Source organism: Dromaius novaehollandiae, chromosome 1 (assembly GCF_036370855.1).
Source record: "Dromaius novaehollandiae isolate bDroNov1 chromosome 1, bDroNov1.hap1, whole genome shotgun sequence".
Classification (NCBI taxonomy): Eukaryota; Metazoa; Chordata; class Aves; order Casuariiformes; family Dromaiidae; genus Dromaius; species Dromaius novaehollandiae.
Genome location: NC_088098.1, coordinates 199404667 through 199423986, shown reverse-complemented (window position 1 = coordinate 199423986; position 19320 = coordinate 199404667). Strand labels below are relative to the sequence as shown.

The window sequence follows — 19320 nt, the reverse complement described above, 5'->3', positions numbered from 1 at the left end:
GCAAAAAAAAAAAGATGGGGGGAGAGGGATGCCATTTTTTGTTTTAGCTGGAAAATACTTTTCTTTAGCTCAAAGAGAACCTACTACCTAGCATATGTTCTAGTATATGACCATCCTCTCTTACGGCGAAGTGAATCGAGCATGCACATTCCTTTATGATGAGGCTTTCATGTGAACGCTCCTCTTCTCTGAAGAGGAAAGTGGGACAGACCAGATCTTTGCATAAAACTCCAGAAGAAACACAAGCATGATTTTAGATCTACTCACGATTTGGTTCAGCACTGAAGCAGTACATTACATTCCCCCTCTCCCCTGCACTAACCAGTTTTATGCGAGATGGACCATCAACCCATAACTGGCTGCTGCTCTACTGAACTAATTTTGCCTTTTAAATAAAACACTTTAAAATTATAATGAAAAACAACAGCAACTTGAATATGTAAGCACCTGTGAGCAAGCACAGGGGTGACCAAGAGCACTAATGAAAGAAAATATAAATCAAGGACTAAATACAAGGCTTACAAAATTTACACTTTTCTCTCCTCACAAAGCCTGTACTTATCACAAAGTCAAAGTGACAAAAGTCAAGTAAAATAAAGGGCCTGTCATTTAAAGGATATAATTTGGAGGAAGGAAGTTCCAGCTTAAGACCTGATTGGCTAGTGCAAGATAACGCTGAAACACTGAAGACATCTGAGCATTGAGGTTTTCACGTCTGCTGAATTCCTGAAGTACCTCTACTGTGAGCACGAAGATCTGCCGCAGATCGTCCTCCTACAGTCAGGACGAACACAACATATTAAGAGAGACTCTTAGTCATTAATGAAACTGTTGATAAAAAGAGATACTTTCCTAAAGAGAAAGGGTTTTCTGTTTTCACCCTCTTTTTCATTAAAATAAAGCAAATATTCCAAAGTCGACAGTCAGAACCCCAAGTCATTTGCCAAAACTAATGTAATGCTTTTTAAGAGCAAGAAAAAAGAAAAAAAATCATTATAAATATTAGTCATTGAAAGAAAAACCTGTTCACGGTATCTTTTTAACAACTGGTAGAGGAGGGGGTTGGTCTTTGGCATGCAAAAAAGTTGGTAAGTTGTTCCACAAAAGTCAGAGTTTAAAGCAATGCCTTCACGAAAACATTTCTGCCTGGCCAAACAATACATCTGAGACAACCAGACTACACCATCTGCAATAATATTTTTAAATACACAGCTCTCCTTGGCTTTAAACCAAATCTATATTTAAGACTATCATTGTCCCACAGAGTATTCGTTTTGTTTGCAATTGGTAGCCAAGGAATTAAAGAGTCCGGCTGTGTAAAGATCTATAGCTCCACATTCATAAAATAGGCAAAAAGAGATTGTACCTTTTTGATACAATTATTAAAAATACATTACCCATTTTCCTAAAATAGGAAATATCTGTATGCATAATATAGGTTTATCCCATTCAATGTTGTTAGGCACACATTGTAGCTGAATGCACCTAGTGCAAGAAAGTACTTCTCATTCTTAATATTTAAATTTTAGAAATATAGGTAGCGTGTATTGATACGTAACTAGTTTACCTGAAATATACGTTTACAGTTACCATGGAACTCCATGCTTAGTCCAATGTTGCTGGTTTTACTTGAACTTGAGAACTCGCTCAACAACGCCGTTAAAATCGAACAGGCCAAAGTTTGCTATAAAAAAAAATAAGGGGGAATAATATAACTAAAAGATGTCCAAAAACATAATACCACCTACAATTGTCCTTAAATTATTTTATTAACATATTTCTATGACTATTACTTCATTGTTCTTCTAATGCAAACCAGAAAAGCTCAAACTTTCCGGGGTGCAGGCCTTTGGGTGAACCATCTTTGGAATCATCCAGACTCCAGGCCTTATAACACGAACTTAAGTATTTGAGCAACATGAGAAACTAGCACCTGTACCATCATCACTACAACATGGAAACAAACTTGCTGCAGTCCATTTGCCAGCCTTGCTGGTCATTTGCTCTCCGCCTGCACGGGGTTTTGCAGGTGCTACTATGAAGGATGACGCAGTTTCCTCTTGTTTCTATTGGTCTAATAGTTCAGGTCGCTCTGAAGTTTGTTTTAGCCCTTCTTTGCATTTGCTACATTTACCGTGTTCATGTTTGATAATGATTAAATTTACACCGCAAAGTATAAAAGCTATTCAAAACCGGCAGTGCATCACGCTATACTTTTCCCTCTCCTCCCTCAGGAAAGAGGGGGAATAACGAGAAAGCTCAGTCACGTGAAAGCTGATGGACACCTCCCTCCAAAGCCCGGGATGCACACCAAAGGAGCCTTGAAAGCTGCTCTTTTAGAGCCATGTCCCAGAAGCAATATAAAATGGGTGAGAAAAATACAGGTCATTTTTAGAGAAACAGATCCCTTGAGATTAAGGGTTTAAGCATCTTTCTCATTCTCAAAACATAAAGTGAGGTAAATCAAATGGTTATCCTAAAATGCAACTTAAGAGCCAACCTTCCTCTACCAAACACGCTGCTCCAGCCATTGTTGCTGGTTTTTTTGAAATAACAAAGCTTTTTTTCCTGATGCCAAAGTCCACTAACCATCATCACCAGTTTTAATATATTTTAACTGACCATTACACACAGGAAAGTAAATATTGTGTAACAGGGAAGTGAAGCGTACTGCAGAAGTGTTCAACGTACTGCTGTAACAAGCACAATAGAAATTACATACTGATAAAATGAAAACGCTTTTTGTTAAATTGCTGTTCCTAACACAAAACTTCAAAATTACTGGCTTTCCTTCTAGACTGTTTGGAGCCAAGGTGCCAGGGCTGGACAGAGGGATAGGAATTGCTAAAGGGTCAGGCATGCCAGCAAGTGTCCAGGGGTTAAGCAGAAATATGCACACTACCTCTGAACACCCGAAAGATTAAAGTGGAGATGATACTATTTATGCAAGCTCATACAACAGCTGAGAGCAGTGCCATCCACCCACCAACTGCAACATCTTTGTTCAGAAATGCCTCTGAAGTCAGTACCTTGACCCTCCAGACTAGTTATCTTAGCTAGTATACACTAAATTAACATTCTTGCTTGCTAAATAAGTCCCAGACGGATCCAACAAACAGTGTCTTCATAACAACATACGGGTTTAATTTCCCACTATATAATAAAGCTGTACAGTTGGTCAGCATATTGCTGACCAATTGCTAAATCCAAACCTTCCTGTTTTAAACAAATAGCTATTTATTGCAAGTGGACTGTTCCTCATCTACTAGTCACAATTGTCACATGTCACTCATGATAATAGCCAGGGAAAAACAGCATTGAACTTTAAATTCAGACCTATACAAGGCTTCAAAATATTTCTAACTAGTTCAAACACTTCAGTATTTTATTTCCAAATTTCTGTGTAAGCTAGTTCTGCAGCAAAAAATCTATTTACAGGAAATCCAGACTTGAACCAATAAAAGAATTAATGTAGGCTACCATCTTGAGCTTTAAATCCAACATTAGAAACCCCATATGAAAAGAATCACTCTGAAAAAACCAAAAAACTCGCCCCCCAAGTCTGGCTCTAGAACGATGCTTCAGGTAAGAACAGAAGCTTTTAAAGGAATAATGCAAAGGTGCCACAGAACATTACCCAATTTCACTGTATGCCAGTAGATGTAGAAGGCTTACAAGGCTCTCTAAATACTTTAATACAGACGTCGTATTTTGCTTCAGTTACCAACACACTGATGTTTTTCAGCTCTGAGAAGCAGTGCCGTAAGGGCATCACTGGTGACAACCATAAATTTGCAGTTTGATGCTCTATAAGATACTACATGAACCACATGGTATTAATGAGTACAAAAGCGCAAGAGCCTGGCTAAACTAAGCTGCCTCTGCTTCATCGTGCAAAGATCTTCACAACAAGCTACTAGGCAGAACACTAGGATGTAGGACAACTAGGGCAATGACACAGAGTGGCTATTGCTTACACTTGGCTGCCAACTATGATAAAAAAACAGCGAGCTGGAATGACAGGAAAGGAATAAATGGGAAAAAAGTTTGTTCCCACCATGATTACAAAGAGTAAACATTAGCTGAAACGACAGACATTTTCTCCTTCCATTTTTCTGCAGTTTATTTGTATGGTATATGATCATCTATGTGCTACTGCATGAAAACAAGTGTCACAGACACTTTGTGCTTTTCTCCTGATTTCAAGAAGCATAAAATGAAGTGTAGAAGCTCTTAAAAGATGTGAATGTGAAGGATGCAGTTAGGCCTGACTGAATCTGCTAAGAGTCTGATAGAAAAAAAAGGCTGAGTGGTGACCTACCCCACCGCTGTCACCACAGGCTGTTTCAGGTGGCATGGACATCAGTGACCATGCTAAGCGCAAAGGCAAGGGAAGTGGCACAGTACTGGAGAGCTGCACACTTGCCTCCTTCCAGCAGGCATGCTCCCAGCACCCAGCAGAGGACCTTGCACTCCTCATTTGCCTCCCCTCCCAAACTCCACTCTCCCTCCAAATTCCCAGCACCCTGCTGGCTCCTTCACCACCAAACTTTCATCTGGGGATTGCAAGTCCCGCGCCTTTGCCCAGCATCCCAAATGCCTGGGGTGCGCTACGGCCCCTCCGGCGCTCCTCTTGGCCACAGTGCAAGTGTTGCTGGCCACATTGCACCCGCTCCTCTCACCAGTGAGGACCTCGGCACATCCGTCCCCAGCCACCAGAGCAGGAGAAGGCTACGGGTGGGACACGGGCCAGCAATTCCAAATCTGCTGCAAGAACAGGCAGAGAGGAGACTGTTATTGGAGACGGCTGGTGTCCACCACCAGTAGTTTCGTTTACAGACAGGAGCAGAACAAATTGAGAGCTGTAACTGATCCTTATCTACTGGCAATTTCTCCAAGCGTTTGGCACAAAGCTGTACACAAAACACTCCTGCTTCTCAAAACTGCCATAAGACTACACATAGTTACACAAACTGCAGTGCATAGAAGTAAGATTATCATTTTCATACGAATATTGAAAGACAAACTAATTAACGTAAAAAATATATGCCCAGCCATCTATTAAACTCTTCTGAATATACAGTAACATATTTCAGAGCCTCTGGAAAAAAGTTTACTTATTCTCTGTTAACAATTAAGAATTTGAAATATATTTTCTGAATGTACATGTATGTTTGATATGAAGATACTTTCAAAGTATCTAAACACAAATGTGGACTAAAGCATTATAAGACTTCAAAAATCTGAAAAGCAATGTAATTTAAGATAAACCAATACAGTCGAACTTTGTAGAATAAAATTAATTCCTCTTACACATAATAAAACTGAACACACAATACATCTGAAGTTCTCATTTTTTTCAGGCTTTCTGCCATGCCGCAGGAGATGAACAATCCAGTTTAAGAATACCATACAGTAATAAGTAGAAAATGCAAGTGATTCTGGGCATCGTATTAAAAGTCAAACCTGAATGTCTATTGCCCAGTAATGCCATTAACTTCATACCAGTAAGAGTAGACCTCTGAACCTAGTTTGACTCACTCGCTAGCAATTTCACTAGTTCTGCCACAAGTACATACCCAAACAATAACCCCATCTAACAAAATAAAATACTTCTCTTGTTGGGAGCAGACTGCCTCTGAGAATAGCTTGGCACTCACCCCAGTTAGCTTTATTACCAGGAATAAACTTTATGAAAGATCGCTATACATAAAATAGACTCTCAGCTGCTCAAACAGAAGATCAATGAGACTTGTGATAAGAGATTAACTTGGCAATCAGACACCCAAAAGTAGCATGGGTTTAGTGGTTTTCTTTTTAAATTACACTAATAAAACACAGACACTTCGGAAAGAATATGCACCATTTCAATAGTAAACAACATTTGTGCACAATTCGTAAAACTCAAATGTACTAAGTAAATACAACTTATTCCTTCAAATGGAATGTCCCTTATAACAAAAGCTAAAGCCACAATGTTTGAAGGGATTTCACACTTGTGCCTGCACTGCCCATGGAATAAGTGAACGGCTTCATTTGAGGGTAGTTAGGTTACAAAGCATCTGAAAGGAAGAAGAGTTCAAGTACAGCTTAGGAAAAAATGGACATGTGGTACATCAGCTCCAAGGCAGAAAAGCCAACAGACAAAACAGAGTGAACTACAACAACAAAAACAGGATTTCCTCGCTTCTGAAATTCAGAGTAGACATACAGCCAGGTTCTCGGAGGCTTGATACAAGCTTAATCATTCATTTCTCTACAAAAAAAATAAACTACCAAGTTAATTCTCCACATGCACATTCTGCAAGTATCATTTATACCTACAGAAAAATGAGCAAGTATATTTAAGAGAAGAAAGGTCTCACCTAACAGAGCAAATCATAAAGCCTACTCTACTACATTAAATCAATTCCAGTGTGAATGCACATTTATAAGACTTTTTTTGTCCCCATTCTTATAATATTAATTCTGTTACTTCAACCAAACGGAAACTACAAGAAGCATTTAATAACATCCCTAAAACAGCTCCTTTTCACTTGTGCAAAACCAGGATGCAGGTACAACCAGAGGCACGTAAGAGTAGAATTTGCTGTGCTTTCCCTAGGTGACAAAATTCTGTAATGAGAATATGTCAAAAGCAATTCTCCCAAATATATTATTTACAGGCAGGGCTTCCTTTGTAAAGGAGATAAGACTTCTCCTTCCCTAACCTTTTTGAGTAAGCTCACCTAAATTTGTTAGCTTCTTCAGAATATCTAAATCCCCAAAATGTGAGCTGCAGCTCCAAATGGAAAGGTGGCGGTTAACAGGGTGCTCCCAACACCCAAAGCAATGCACACTGAATACACACGTAGAGACAGTAACTGGCACTGCCCCGGCTTTTCAACTTCTGCATGGGATTATAATGGAAAAAGCTCAGGATCTGAGGTAGTAGATCCCAACCTGCCTGCTGGCAGCTGGCGCTGGCTGGGCAGGGCACCCTGTTCCCTCCCATTCCTCCTCCACCACCATGCAACGGCGGAGCAGCAGAGCAAGCTTACCACACCGTGTCCATACCTACACCACGGGCAAAGCTGTGCTCACTGTCCTCGGGGGAAACCAGACCTACCAAGCAAGGCAACCCCCAAGACTGAGCTGAGAAAGAGAAAAACAACTCCTCAGAGAATCACTGGGGGCAACAGGAAGGCGATCGTGTGGCATCTGAAGTATGTAGACTTTGGCCAAAGGGAGCGGAGAAGTAGCAGCCTCTACTAATAGCTGAAGAGGTCCAGGCTGAGCTTGCTGGAGCTTAGGGTGCAAAATGTGTTTTTCTTTGTTTATCTGGGGACGGGCAAAGTTGTGAAGCTGAAATCAGGAGGGGGAAAGGGGGGGAAGTAAATTCATCTAAAAAAGTGAACGTTTGAAAACCATTCATCTAGCGGTAACATATCCTTCCTCAAGGCTCTTGTCTGAAAGTCACTAGCTGATCTTCTGCTACTACAGTAGTTAAACAAATCCAAGACCTTCAATTCAATAATAATAAATAGTAAGATCTTCAATCAGATTCAAAATAACAAATATTAAGGCCTAGCCATGCTGCTTGCCATCAACATCGCCCAGCTTCAAATACACATCACGTACTACTACTAGTTTTGGCAGGTCATACTCTTGGCAAGTGCTCTATGGTGGACAGGTGTCCTCTTTCCCCTCACTTTTTCCAAATACACATTCCTCGTCCTTTTTACTCCCCTGTGCTTGCCAAACTGTCAGATACGCCAAATGAGCCGTGCTACGTGGCTGTGCTCCAGAGCAGATCTGCTTAAAAACAAACAGCTAGGGGGTTAGGAGGGAGAAGGCTGCTTCTTTTTAAGCAGACTACCACACAGATCCAGCTTATTACTGAACTTGCACAATTAAAAGGGCAGTACCACTGAGGGGAAGAAAGAACAAACAGCTAGGGATAATACACTTCTTAAAGAGGCTCTGCCCCTGAAGCCTGCTTATTTGCATGTAAGCACAGAAATAAAAGAGATTCAGATGTAACACGTGAAAAGGCATTGTCTCTTCCATTCCAGCGAGCCTCTGAGGTCTACATGTGAGGACCTCCACTTCTGCACATCTCATGAGACAACAGCAGCGAGGAAGCTAAGAGGCTTCAACACAATATATAGAATAGCAGCACATACCCTTTTCTCTGGATCATGTCACTTCACTTCCCAACTCTGTCTTTGAAACTGTGACTTCACTGTAAATGATAATACTGGGAGCCATTAACTTCTAATCTTAATGTTATTAAGCAACTAAGCTGGAAACATGCTCTACTACATCTCTGTTACATGAATTTGGTGAAGAGGCTCTCTCTCAAAAGAGAAACTGGAGATCATTTAAAAACACCCTGGTTAATACAAGTATTGAAAAGATACTTATGTTATAAAGTTCTTTTAAACGTCTATTACTAAATTTTAGCCTCATATTTGGAACAGTTTTTGGATCCCTACAATTCCCCAAACATTTTTGTTTAAACATATTAGCACAGATCTTTATAGATCTCTTGTCACCACAAAGAAAACAGAGCTTAAATATCCTGGTTTACCACCTGGCTTTTATATTCAATATGCCTCAAAGTTCATATGGAAATTTTATTAGACCAGAAGATACAGCTGAAGATGGAGCAGGGAGAATAATGTTTTTGTCAAATTTGTCAAAATTTACAAGTCAAGAGGGACTCTCCAACTCCCACCTGCCACATGAGATGGGAACAGCTAGAGAGAGATCCAGGAATAAAATTCCTCTTAAAGAATAGAAATAAGGACCGTAAATACTATTTAACTAGTTATCTATTCAGCCATTATTAATGACAGGTTAGTTTCAGTGAAGAGGAATGCCCAGTTTTGGGGGTTGGACCTCTCCAGAGATGCTTTCCAACTTCAGCTATTCTGTGATTCTGTGAGTTCTGCATACTAATATTTCCCACTGTTCACATGGGACCCACATCACATTCCCAAGCAGTTTTAGGTAACCTGAAGCATCTGGATCTCCTCTCCAGCCTAGCTGAGAGCAAAGGAAAACAAACTAAAGATCTGCAGTCTTTAAGGCAGAAAGAACTGTTAGGATCCCAGCGTTCTTCCAGGTCTTGACAGGTCTTTTTGCATGTAGACAATTAGTTAGACACCATATACAGAGCTTTATGCTACAATACACTCTACAACATGCATACTAGATCTTAAAAAAACAGCTTCCATTGCCTCACCATCTTGTGTCAGGTCTACAACAGTTGGACCCCTTTTGTCTCTGGCTATCTCCATCCTGGAAGAAATCCAGGCATAATCCATATCCCAGAGCAGGTTTAAACAACTGTTCCACCTGATTCTGTTCACATGCAGACAAGTTCCTCCTCCTGGGAAGTGGTTACTTTAACTGCCAGGATTCCTGTCCTTCTGGCAGGAATGAAGAAATACAGAAATCCTTCAGTTATACAAAAGCAGAGCATTCTAACACAAAAAAGAAAAGGCCAAGAAATTGAAGGTATTTATAGTTGAGAAGAACTTGGCCCACACAATTCTCCAAAATCTTGAGATCAGTGGTGGAAAACATACCTAACGTTCTACAATTGGCCCATGTTACTGTGTCTATTGCCAGAAGCTCTGTCCCCCAGAGACACAGATTTTGAAAAAAGATGCTGAAATTGCTATTGGGGAGCTTACAGCCTCTGCTTCATGAACAGAAGGATGGCTTGCATGGATGTTACAAGAGCCAGGAAAAACAAAAACAGGAACTCCATAGCTAATCCACGACCTCCCATAGTACTGCTACCTAAACTTGTTTATAAATTAACAAGTATCCATGCCCTATATACTCAGTGTACCCTTATCAGACAGTGGTCTCCTCCATGAGGCGCATAAAGCTCAGCACCTCGGAGGAACAGAAGCAGGAGCCAGCATTCCAGGTTTGAAGCCTGGGTCTAACCATGCACCCTTCCCAACCCCTTTCCATGCTGAATAGCGTTACTTCTCTTTAGTGCCCTGTTATTTCCTGAATGTGTACTCTGTTTTCCACTATTAAGAGATTACTCAATGCTAAAGCCAAATTTTTCATCTCCTGCCCCACTTTCTCCCTTTCATCTATATCCCTCTCCTTCTCTTCTATCCAACCTCTGTCCCCTTAGGTATTTGCATTCTCCACAGTTAATCCATCAGTCTTGCCCCCATGTCAAGTTTGTCACAACATTATTCAACATATCTTCAAGTTCCACCCTCAAATCCATTGCTAAAGAAATTCTTAACTTACATGCCAGAAATTAAGATATTAAACATATGGAACTATACAGAAGGACACAGATCCAAAACACGTAGTACCATCTACATTTGCTGTTCTCCTGATTACATTTAACTTCAGGACTTGACCCTGACAGCATGTTATCCAAGTCCCATAGATTTTATGGAGCACAAATATCTAGCAAACAAAAAGCTAGTGCAGATGTCTGACAGGAATTAGGAGAAGTGTGGCAGGGAGTGGAAAAGATTAAGTATTTACTTCATTCTTATAAGATAAACAAGGGCCAGGTCGCTTCAGAGCCAGCACAGATGAGAAAGCAAAAGCAAGAAGTAGGCAAGAGACCAGCTTACTTTTTTAAAAGGACAATCTCAATTAGAAACTTAGGTAAATTAAATAATTGAGCCTTCAGCTTAATTATTTCAGCTTCAGCTAGCTCTTTTCTTTACACGGAATTCCCCGTTTGTATGTTCTCTCTCTGAACAGACCAAAAAGTGTTGTCTTTCCTCTGCTGCAGGGGCAAAACACATCTTTTTCAATGTTTTTTCCCCCCACTTTTTCTTTGTTACCCCATAAGCCTGACTCAACCTAACACTTGTACAAAGCCATTATCAATGGCTAAAAGTCATGTTTGAAAACTTTAAACTTTTTTAAACATAAAGTGACCTGCTGCTGACTCCATGTGGTACTTCCAAAGCTGCTGGACTGAACCGCAGGCAGGAGGATACAGATGGGTGGGCAGCAGACCAGAGGGAAACATTACGGAGCAGCAGTTAGGGCAGGACACAGAGAGGGACCAGGAGACTAGCTAGAGAATTGGAAGTCAAAAAGGTGCGACGGAATCCAGCATTATACTCTGCCATTTCAGGAGGCAAGCGTGCGTGGTGCATCATGGAAAAGGTGTGATAAAGACAGTGAAAAAGAGTCAGGGAGGCACATACAGAGGGCTGGGAAACCTCTGCTGATCTCTCCCAACACCCATATCCTATCCTCCTCCTGACTTGGGTGGAAGCCTGTTTTTGTAAATGACTAAAATAAGTACGTCTCCAGTGGAGCGAAGCACAGAAATGCCTGCGATGGTACATCCCCATGACACTGCACGGCACTGCCCTCTCAGATCATCTTGGTCTGGAAAGCAGTACAATTTCACTAGCCTCGTACCATGCCCTACAGAACTCTCAGCATAGGCTCCACGCTCCGCTGGCTCAGCTGTCGCAGGTACTGTACACACACCCACACATACACACACACCCACACACACCCACACTCACCCACCCACCACCCTCAGAATTTTGGTGTTGCTTATGTTTCTGTATTAAAGATGCCGAGTCCCGGGTCACATGAAACAGTGCCAGCACTAGAGTTTCTCTCACAAGAAAGTCTCAGAAGATTACAAAAATATTTTTATGAACAAAACTATTTTACAATATAAAGCCTCACAGGTGCATGGGGGCATGTGTTTATACTAGCCTGTTTAAGACTTACAAATGTATAATGCGCCATATAGAAAAGATGTTCAAACAGCATCACATCTTTTTATGACAGCAAGTAGTATTAGCATACCGGAATAGAAAATATCATTACGTGCTCAAGACAGGTTTAATACCCTTCCTATAACTTGAGCACAATTACTTCGGCAAAACTACGCAGCAAGATTAATGTTTGTGGAGAGAAGTGGATAAAAGGAGAGAAGCTGAGCCAAAACTTGTCTCTGTATGAGGGCAGTGAGCAGAGCTTAGGGAAAGGGAGATAGAAAGATTGCTGCTTCCCCTAGATACAGGCAGTCCCTGATGCAGTTCTGCTCTGAAACGAGTCTGGCGTGATATGTACAGCTGGTAGCTTTAACCAGTTATATACTGTGTTCAGTGTAGCATGTTTGTGCATTAATGCATGCACAGAATATATCTGTAGAAGTAGGACTGTGCAAGAGTTAATTTAGTGATGACTTCTCCGTTGACATGCGTATTTTTTACTCCACTTTTGTATCTTTACAGAAAGATCACATAAACTACATAAGCACACACATGGGTACACACAAAACTTGAAAACTTTAGTCATAATTCCATTTTAAAAACACAAGGCTACGTTCCCTGTGGGAAAAAAAAACAAATAAACAAAAAAAACCCCAAACCATGAGCTAAGCATTGTTCTTTTAAGCAAATACCTATTTCTATCCAAATTGTGCACATGCACAGGCTGAAATTTTTTCATTAAGCTAAGCAACAGTGAATTTAAGATTTAGAAACATAACTGAAACTTCCATTCCCTGAAGAGATATCACTTGTACTCAGAGGTGACATACTATTTTTAGGACCATGACATGAACTGCATTACTTCTAGTGCACTTCTTTAGTTGAATTTTCAGAGTTAAACATTTGCAGCTCACATCTAGTATAAATGTTGTTCTAAACGTTCAGCAACGTTAACAGTCTGTTCCCTCAGAGGTTGTTTTGTCTGAATAAAGCTTCAGCTAAAAATTTCAGTATGGAATCTACATAATCTTAGATTTGCATTTGGTAGGAGAAAAATCACCTCTTTAATCTCTAGTTACATGCCTCTATTATGACCTATTCTAAACTTATCTCCTGGCATAGCAAATGGAATTCCACTAAATGCATAGATAGATATTGGACACCTTGTTTCCACTTTGAGCTCAGTAAGGAAGGTAACACTTACCCCCAGTATGACATTAAATCTAGAGTAAGTTTTGTGTTTCCATTCCACTTTTTACTTCCTCGCATCCCTTCCTCGCCACCCACCCGCCTCGCGGGGAACGGCCAAGGTCTACGCCTCTCGCTCTGCAGCCGATTCCGACAGCTGAGCCACGGGAGGGTGCAGCGCCGGACAGATGGGAGGGGAACAGAGAGTGCAGGGAACCACCGCCAGCCAAGGGAAAATCCATTTTGGATCAGGCTGGTTTGTTAAAGAAACCCAGAGAAACAACCCCCCACCACCACCACATTAGTGGCAGTCAAAGCGGAACCAAAGATTACTCTGCGCTTGTTGAGTGATGATTCAGACAAACCTATTATCTAAGAAATTTAGTATAGCTATGTACTAAAGGACTTTACTCACTATTGCTAGTCTCAAGTCATTCTCATTCAAAAGTCTAAACAGTCTTAGCAGATGATTGTTTGAATATCAACTTGATTACTAATTTTAATTTTTGGATAAGAAAAGTATACAAGATCTTACGGTTACTAACTACGTAATTCATGTTACTGATATAGCCTGCTTAAATTTTGAAAAAAGCTACTTACCACAGTGGGGTTACCGCTGCTGATCAACTGGCTGACTTCATGGAAAATGCTTTTGCAGTCGATTGATTTGTCTAATGATCCCCGTTTCACTATTACCGCTACTGCTAATAGAATCTGCTCCCGAACATACTTTTGCAGGCTGTAAACAACATTGCAAAAATACATTTGCAAGTAATTTTGAACATCAATAGCCACCAAAACTTAAAATGCAAATTTTTTTCAAACATTTTCTGTGAATGCTTAACGGAAAGCTGACAAAGTGACAGAAGTCAACTAAGCTTTAAAAAACTGGAAGATGCATTAGTGCTGAAACAGTCTTCCACCACAACACTTGGAAACAAAAGGAAAAACAAGATCCTATGCAGAATCTTACATGTCTAAGAGTTATTTTTTCTATACTTACTTAGGCCTTTGTAAGACATATGTTAGAAGGAATGTTCGCAGTGACTCGATGCTAGTTTTTTCCAACAGAATCCATTCTCGTACAACTGCTTCCATTATCGCTGTAGCAGCTTGAAAAAGGACATAGTCCACTTTACTAGTTTCTGTTGGGAAAAACACAGGCAATTTGAGTATCAGAAGACATGCATATATTTAACTTGTATGTATCTCTAAGAAAAAAAATTAATGAAATTTTAAGATTATTTTGTTACTATGAAAATAGACAAAGAATTTATATTGCACAGGGGAGGAGGGAAATCAGTAACTCAATTATCAAATTGTCCAATATTATTTCATTTGGGTCAGAGATTCGGGGGAAGAAAAGTTGGCTGCACATGGAGACTGGGCCAAAGATCAAGAGTAAGAATGGTAAGAGACATGGCTGTGGAACAAAATAAAATAACGAACACAAAGATTTTAATGGCAATACATTAAGATATGATTAAATTGCAGGGTATGGCAGAAGTGAGGGCTCCTCTGCCATTTGAGTGCTTGCCTTTGCAACAAACAATGCATAAAATTATAAGCATTTTATGGATAGCAATGAAAAGCTTGCTCTTCATTGCTAAAGATGACTTTCTTTTAAGCTATCAAAGCATAAGTTTTACAGACCAGTGTATTTAAGATTGTCTATATTAAGCTCAAGCTTCCCTGCTTTTTATTGAGCTAATCAAAATATAACTTCTTAAAGAGTAGAAACTATTAACCCTCATTATTCAAACGCCCGACTGCTTTATATACAGATGGGCTAAGAAAGCATGTTATGGTAAAAGGTGGTGGTTTGGGTGACTACAAAGTATAACTTAAAGAAAAACTCCAGAAGTTGAACTTAATTGGTATCACAACAAGAGGCTACAGAGAAATAGTTCTGGATCTGTTGCTTTTTAAAATTTTAACTTAGAAACAGCAGGTAGCGTCTCAGTAGTCAGTTTCAAAACATTTTGTCCCCTGTAGAAAACCTAGAAGGAGCAATTAGAAGAGGTGTAGCCACAGTGTGGCAAAGGCATAAAATATGAAAAAGGAAAAACAATATTCCAGAACAAGAAGTGGAGTTTGAGCTATGGTGAATGATCTGCCAGGACTAGAAAAACTGGGTTTGTGCAAGGAAGCCTCCATCATGGGATGATGCACTTCGAGTGACTACAAAAAAGACCTTCTTCCCCTGATTTCATACACACAAGTTTATAATACTCATTCCCTTTATACACAAGTTCTATATTCAAGATAGCAGCCAATTTGCTAAAATGTTTTAAAGCAATTTTATTAAGAAGGCTCCAAACTCTAAACACTACACAGGTAGACATGCTTAAATCAAAATAAGCCACCTTTAAAAACAATTCAGAAAAAGTAACCACTAAATTAAAAACTAATGTGCATGCCTAACATATACATAAAAATGAGCCAAATTATTCCTCCCTGGGAATCTTAATTCTGGCATTTTCTAACTTCTGTGTCTCTGGCTTTGCAAATTGTACAAAGCTCACACAAACAGAGAATACTATTTAAAAAAGTGGGATGGAGTTTCTTCTTTGCATCAAGTACCACAGATCTAGAACTGCAATCAATAACAGCCCAGATGTCCAGCACTTAGCGTAAGCTTATAACTAGTAGGAGCACCATGATCCTCTATATGAAGTCACTAAAGGAAGACAAGGAGTTTTGCCACTACATTCAACAGCTATAAGCTTACAGCACAGGAGTGTAGAGCCCATGCTTTGTGGGTTCAATTCCAGGTTTCTAAAGAAACTGTATTATACTGGTTGCTCCTCTTTTCCTTTTACTCTTCATACCTGGTTTTCTCCCTGTGTGGCTCATACGCTCTTCTTTCCATGAATACCACCTTTTTTATCTCTCTCTCTCCCTTCATTCCAGTTCCTATCTTGGACACATTTTCAGTTTTTCTCTTTTAAGCCAAGCCCATCTACCCTAATCCTCTGGGTCTTACACCTCTTTACCTGTGCATATCCCTTCAGTACATTTCATTTCTTCTTTATCACAGCTTGTTTCACTCCTCTAGTTCCTTCATTTCATAATCACTGCCTCTGCCTTCTCACCCCTCAGGGATAAATCAGCTGTTTTTCCCCTCCTGATCCTATGAATACCAACTCAAGAAGCACAAAACTTCAGAAAAAGGCTCTTAGTTCCAGGCCTCGGCATTTCGACCACTTAATGGAGAAGCCGCTGCAAGGAAAATCCTGCCCCATGTCAAGGCATGCTTGTTTCTCAACGGTGATAGCACATGGGCAGTTTAAAGACGCAATATTTCTAGACATTTGAAAGGTGTTAAAAATAGGATCATATTCTTCCCAGCCAGCAGTATTTCAGAAGAAAAAGACAGACGACTGCAGTGATAGTTCCATTATTAAGCCTAAATTGTATTCACTGCTTCAAGAACAAGATGCAATGCTGTATCCCTTAGCACAAGTAATACTGCTAGGTATTTTTTTAATAAATGTCCATTATTTACTTCTGAGTAGTGACAAATATACCACTTAAGAGAAATGGAACTATTGTACAAGCAAAATCACTTAAATACATTATTTTGCCTATTCACAGTTCTGTAAGAATCAAAGTGAAAATAAAAAGCACCAGTTTTGATGACCTCTAAAACTAAAGAGGTGGTTACAGCCTTCAAGGATCAAAAGAAGAACTAATGTAATATACTAAAAGAAGAAGAAACTCATTTGTAGAGAAAAATTTTGGTTGGCAAGTTGGGTGGGATGAAAGAAGTCAACCACATTCTCCTATATATATATGTATATATATATTGCAGTATAATTTAACACCACAGTATTGAGGCTTGCAATATTAACATAACAATAAACAATATCCACAAATTGTACTTCTCTGATCCAGTAAATTTTGAAATAACTGTTAAAGAACTACAGCAATGATCATATTTTAAACATTACACTAACATTTCTCTTTTCATTCTAGCAAACTCTCTCATACGGAAACTGCTTTTCAGCTTTCTGGGGGTGGTGTTCTTTTCCCTAAATTCCAAGGTTTTCCTCACCAGATTTCTGAGTCAGCTTTTCTCTGAGGTTTCCCTTTCACGGCCCCCAACACTCACATCTGGGCAGTACAGAGGTGCCAAGCAACACTCTTACATGCTTAGTGCAGCTGGAATTTTCAGATCATTCATCTGCCAAATGCTAGCAAGTCTCTGTAAGGTCTGCAAAAACTGAGACTTTTTTTTTTTTAAAACCTTGTAGCATGACCAAATTTGAAGTGTTTCCATAGAGATCACCCAAGAAATTTCTGATAACAGGGTGACACCTACCTACCTCTTTCCCTTCAATGCAGCTACAGTCCCACAAAACTTTGAGTCAATATTCTATGGCTTCTACCAAGCAGGCAGAAATGTCTCTACCTTCACTCTTTGAAGCAGTTGGGCCCCTGACTGACACAACTGAGACTTTCAGCCCGAAATAGATTCTCACCATGGAGAAGTTCAGTGTCAGTGCAAAGTCTGGCAAAGGCATACAAAATTGTATTGTCAGCTGATTTCATGGGATGCATCCAGCTCTCAAACTACAGGCAGTCCTACACTCCACAGATGAGACAGCATTGCCATAAGCACGTAACAGAGGAAAGCTGAACCTACTAGATCAGCGTAGGGATTTAGCCACATGAACAAGCTGCACCTTACTAACTTCGAAGGTGACAGAAACAAAACCAAAGGGCAGCAGTAGCCTTCACCCTCTACTATCGCACACCTCTGCTAAAGCAGTCTAGCAGCTCTGCAAACATTTAAGCTGTCATTTCACCTAGAGTTTAAGCAAGCATTAATGCCAAAAGGAGCAGCCTTGCCCTCTCCCAGCTCCCTGCTCCCCCTGTGCCATGCCTTCCCGCCCTCCCACATTCAGGTACGAGCATTTGCAAAGTGAATCTGAAACTGCTCTCTGATCTGGTTAAACCTAGCCTGTTGACTTACCACTATGTTATTCAGTTTAGCACGGGGCCACCCAAGAGGCAATATATGAACAGGGCCAAGGAGGGGATGAGGAAGGTGGGACTGCCTCTTTCAACAGAAGTGCCAGTTGAAAGCTGTTGCACAAGTATAACTTTAAAATGCATTTATTTAAGGTATTGTTTAAAAACACAAACGTATTGTTTTACTAATACAAAATCTGAATTTTGTTTACATTTTAAAAACATTTCAGTTTGCTTGTAAATTAACTTTCAGTTCTTAAAAACAACAGACATTTCAACTACCTTTTAATTAAGAGAGCTAGCCAACCCAAAAAAAGAGTTTTCAAGTTTTCCAGTTTTAAAGACCCGACTGAACAAAGCCTTGAGGAGCATGGTCTGCATTTGGTGTTGACCATGCTTTGAGCGGAAGGCAGACTAGAGACCTCCTGAGACTCTTTTCAAACTCAGTTATTCTATGACTTATAGCCAAATTGAGTAACTAACAGGGTCAAAAATATCACACTGAAACAAATACGTAAAACATGAAATATAGAAAAAACAAAAAACACAAACAAAGCCCACTCCTCACCGAAATCAAGACTAATGTTCATATTCCCAATCGCAGAAGAACAGCACTGTCTTAGTTATAAAACAGGTACATATTTAACACATTCATTTATTAAAACTTACCCAAAATATGTTTGCAAACAGCAAATGGCGATTTTGATTTCCTAAATGATAAGAATATGTGCTCAGCGTGTTGCCGTTGTTCATTATTGACCATGGAAGGTGGTGCCTGAGGGAAAAGAGCCAAAATAACGTTATTTAAATACTAAAAATCAGTTAAAGTACATCCCAATTGCAAATATCTCTGAGCAACGTCATGATCTTACAAATATCTGGCTTGTTAAGTACCTAAACCAAGTATCTTGTGCCAAGACTGCCTGCTACTTCCCAGCCACAGCCTCAGCTTACACACCACTGCGCATTTACGCCGGGTGCACCTAAACGTGACTATTCACACATCAGGCAGACAGTGAATTACTTGTTAATTATTGCATTCCTAATGACACTTCTGAAGAACGATTAAAAATGAGATCTAAATTCAGCCCGATCCTTTTTCTATACCAAAAATATCACTGCACACCTCTAGATGTTACTAGCCCTGCTCACAGGCACAGAAATACAGCACTAATTTTTTCCTTACTTCTCTACGTTTGTTTGAAGAGTTATTTATATGATAAACCCAAGGGGTTAAAAACAAATCATGAAGCTGCATATGTTTAGAAATAAAGTATTGGCAGTAACACACTACCCTCTAGTGTTTAACGCCGAAGTGAAACTCTCAGAGCGAGGCGAAGCTCAGCTTCACCACTAGTATTTCCCAGTTTCTGCTGTTTTGGATTTAGCCGAACAAGTGCAGAGCACAAAATACTCCTGGAGGGAACCAGCA

At 39.9% G+C, this 19320-nt stretch overlaps 1 protein-coding gene across 1 annotated transcript in view; it reads right to left on the bottom strand.

The window, feature by feature from the left end:
• XPO4 (exportin 4) overlaps window positions 1-19320 on the bottom strand; it is an 87039-nt gene that overhangs the window by 44694 nt on the left and 23025 nt on the right. Inside the window, exons 2-6 of the mRNA XM_064505022.1 lie at window positions 18558-18663; window positions 13915-14056; window positions 13512-13650; window positions 1568-1684; window positions 621-774 (exon numbers count right to left, since the gene is read on the bottom strand). Of these exons, the coding sequence (XP_064361092.1) occupies window positions 621-774; window positions 1568-1684; window positions 13512-13650; window positions 13915-14056; window positions 18558-18663 (658 nt within the window). The remainder of the gene's footprint in view (window positions 1-620; window positions 775-1567; window positions 1685-13511; window positions 13651-13914; window positions 14057-18557; window positions 18664-19320) is intronic.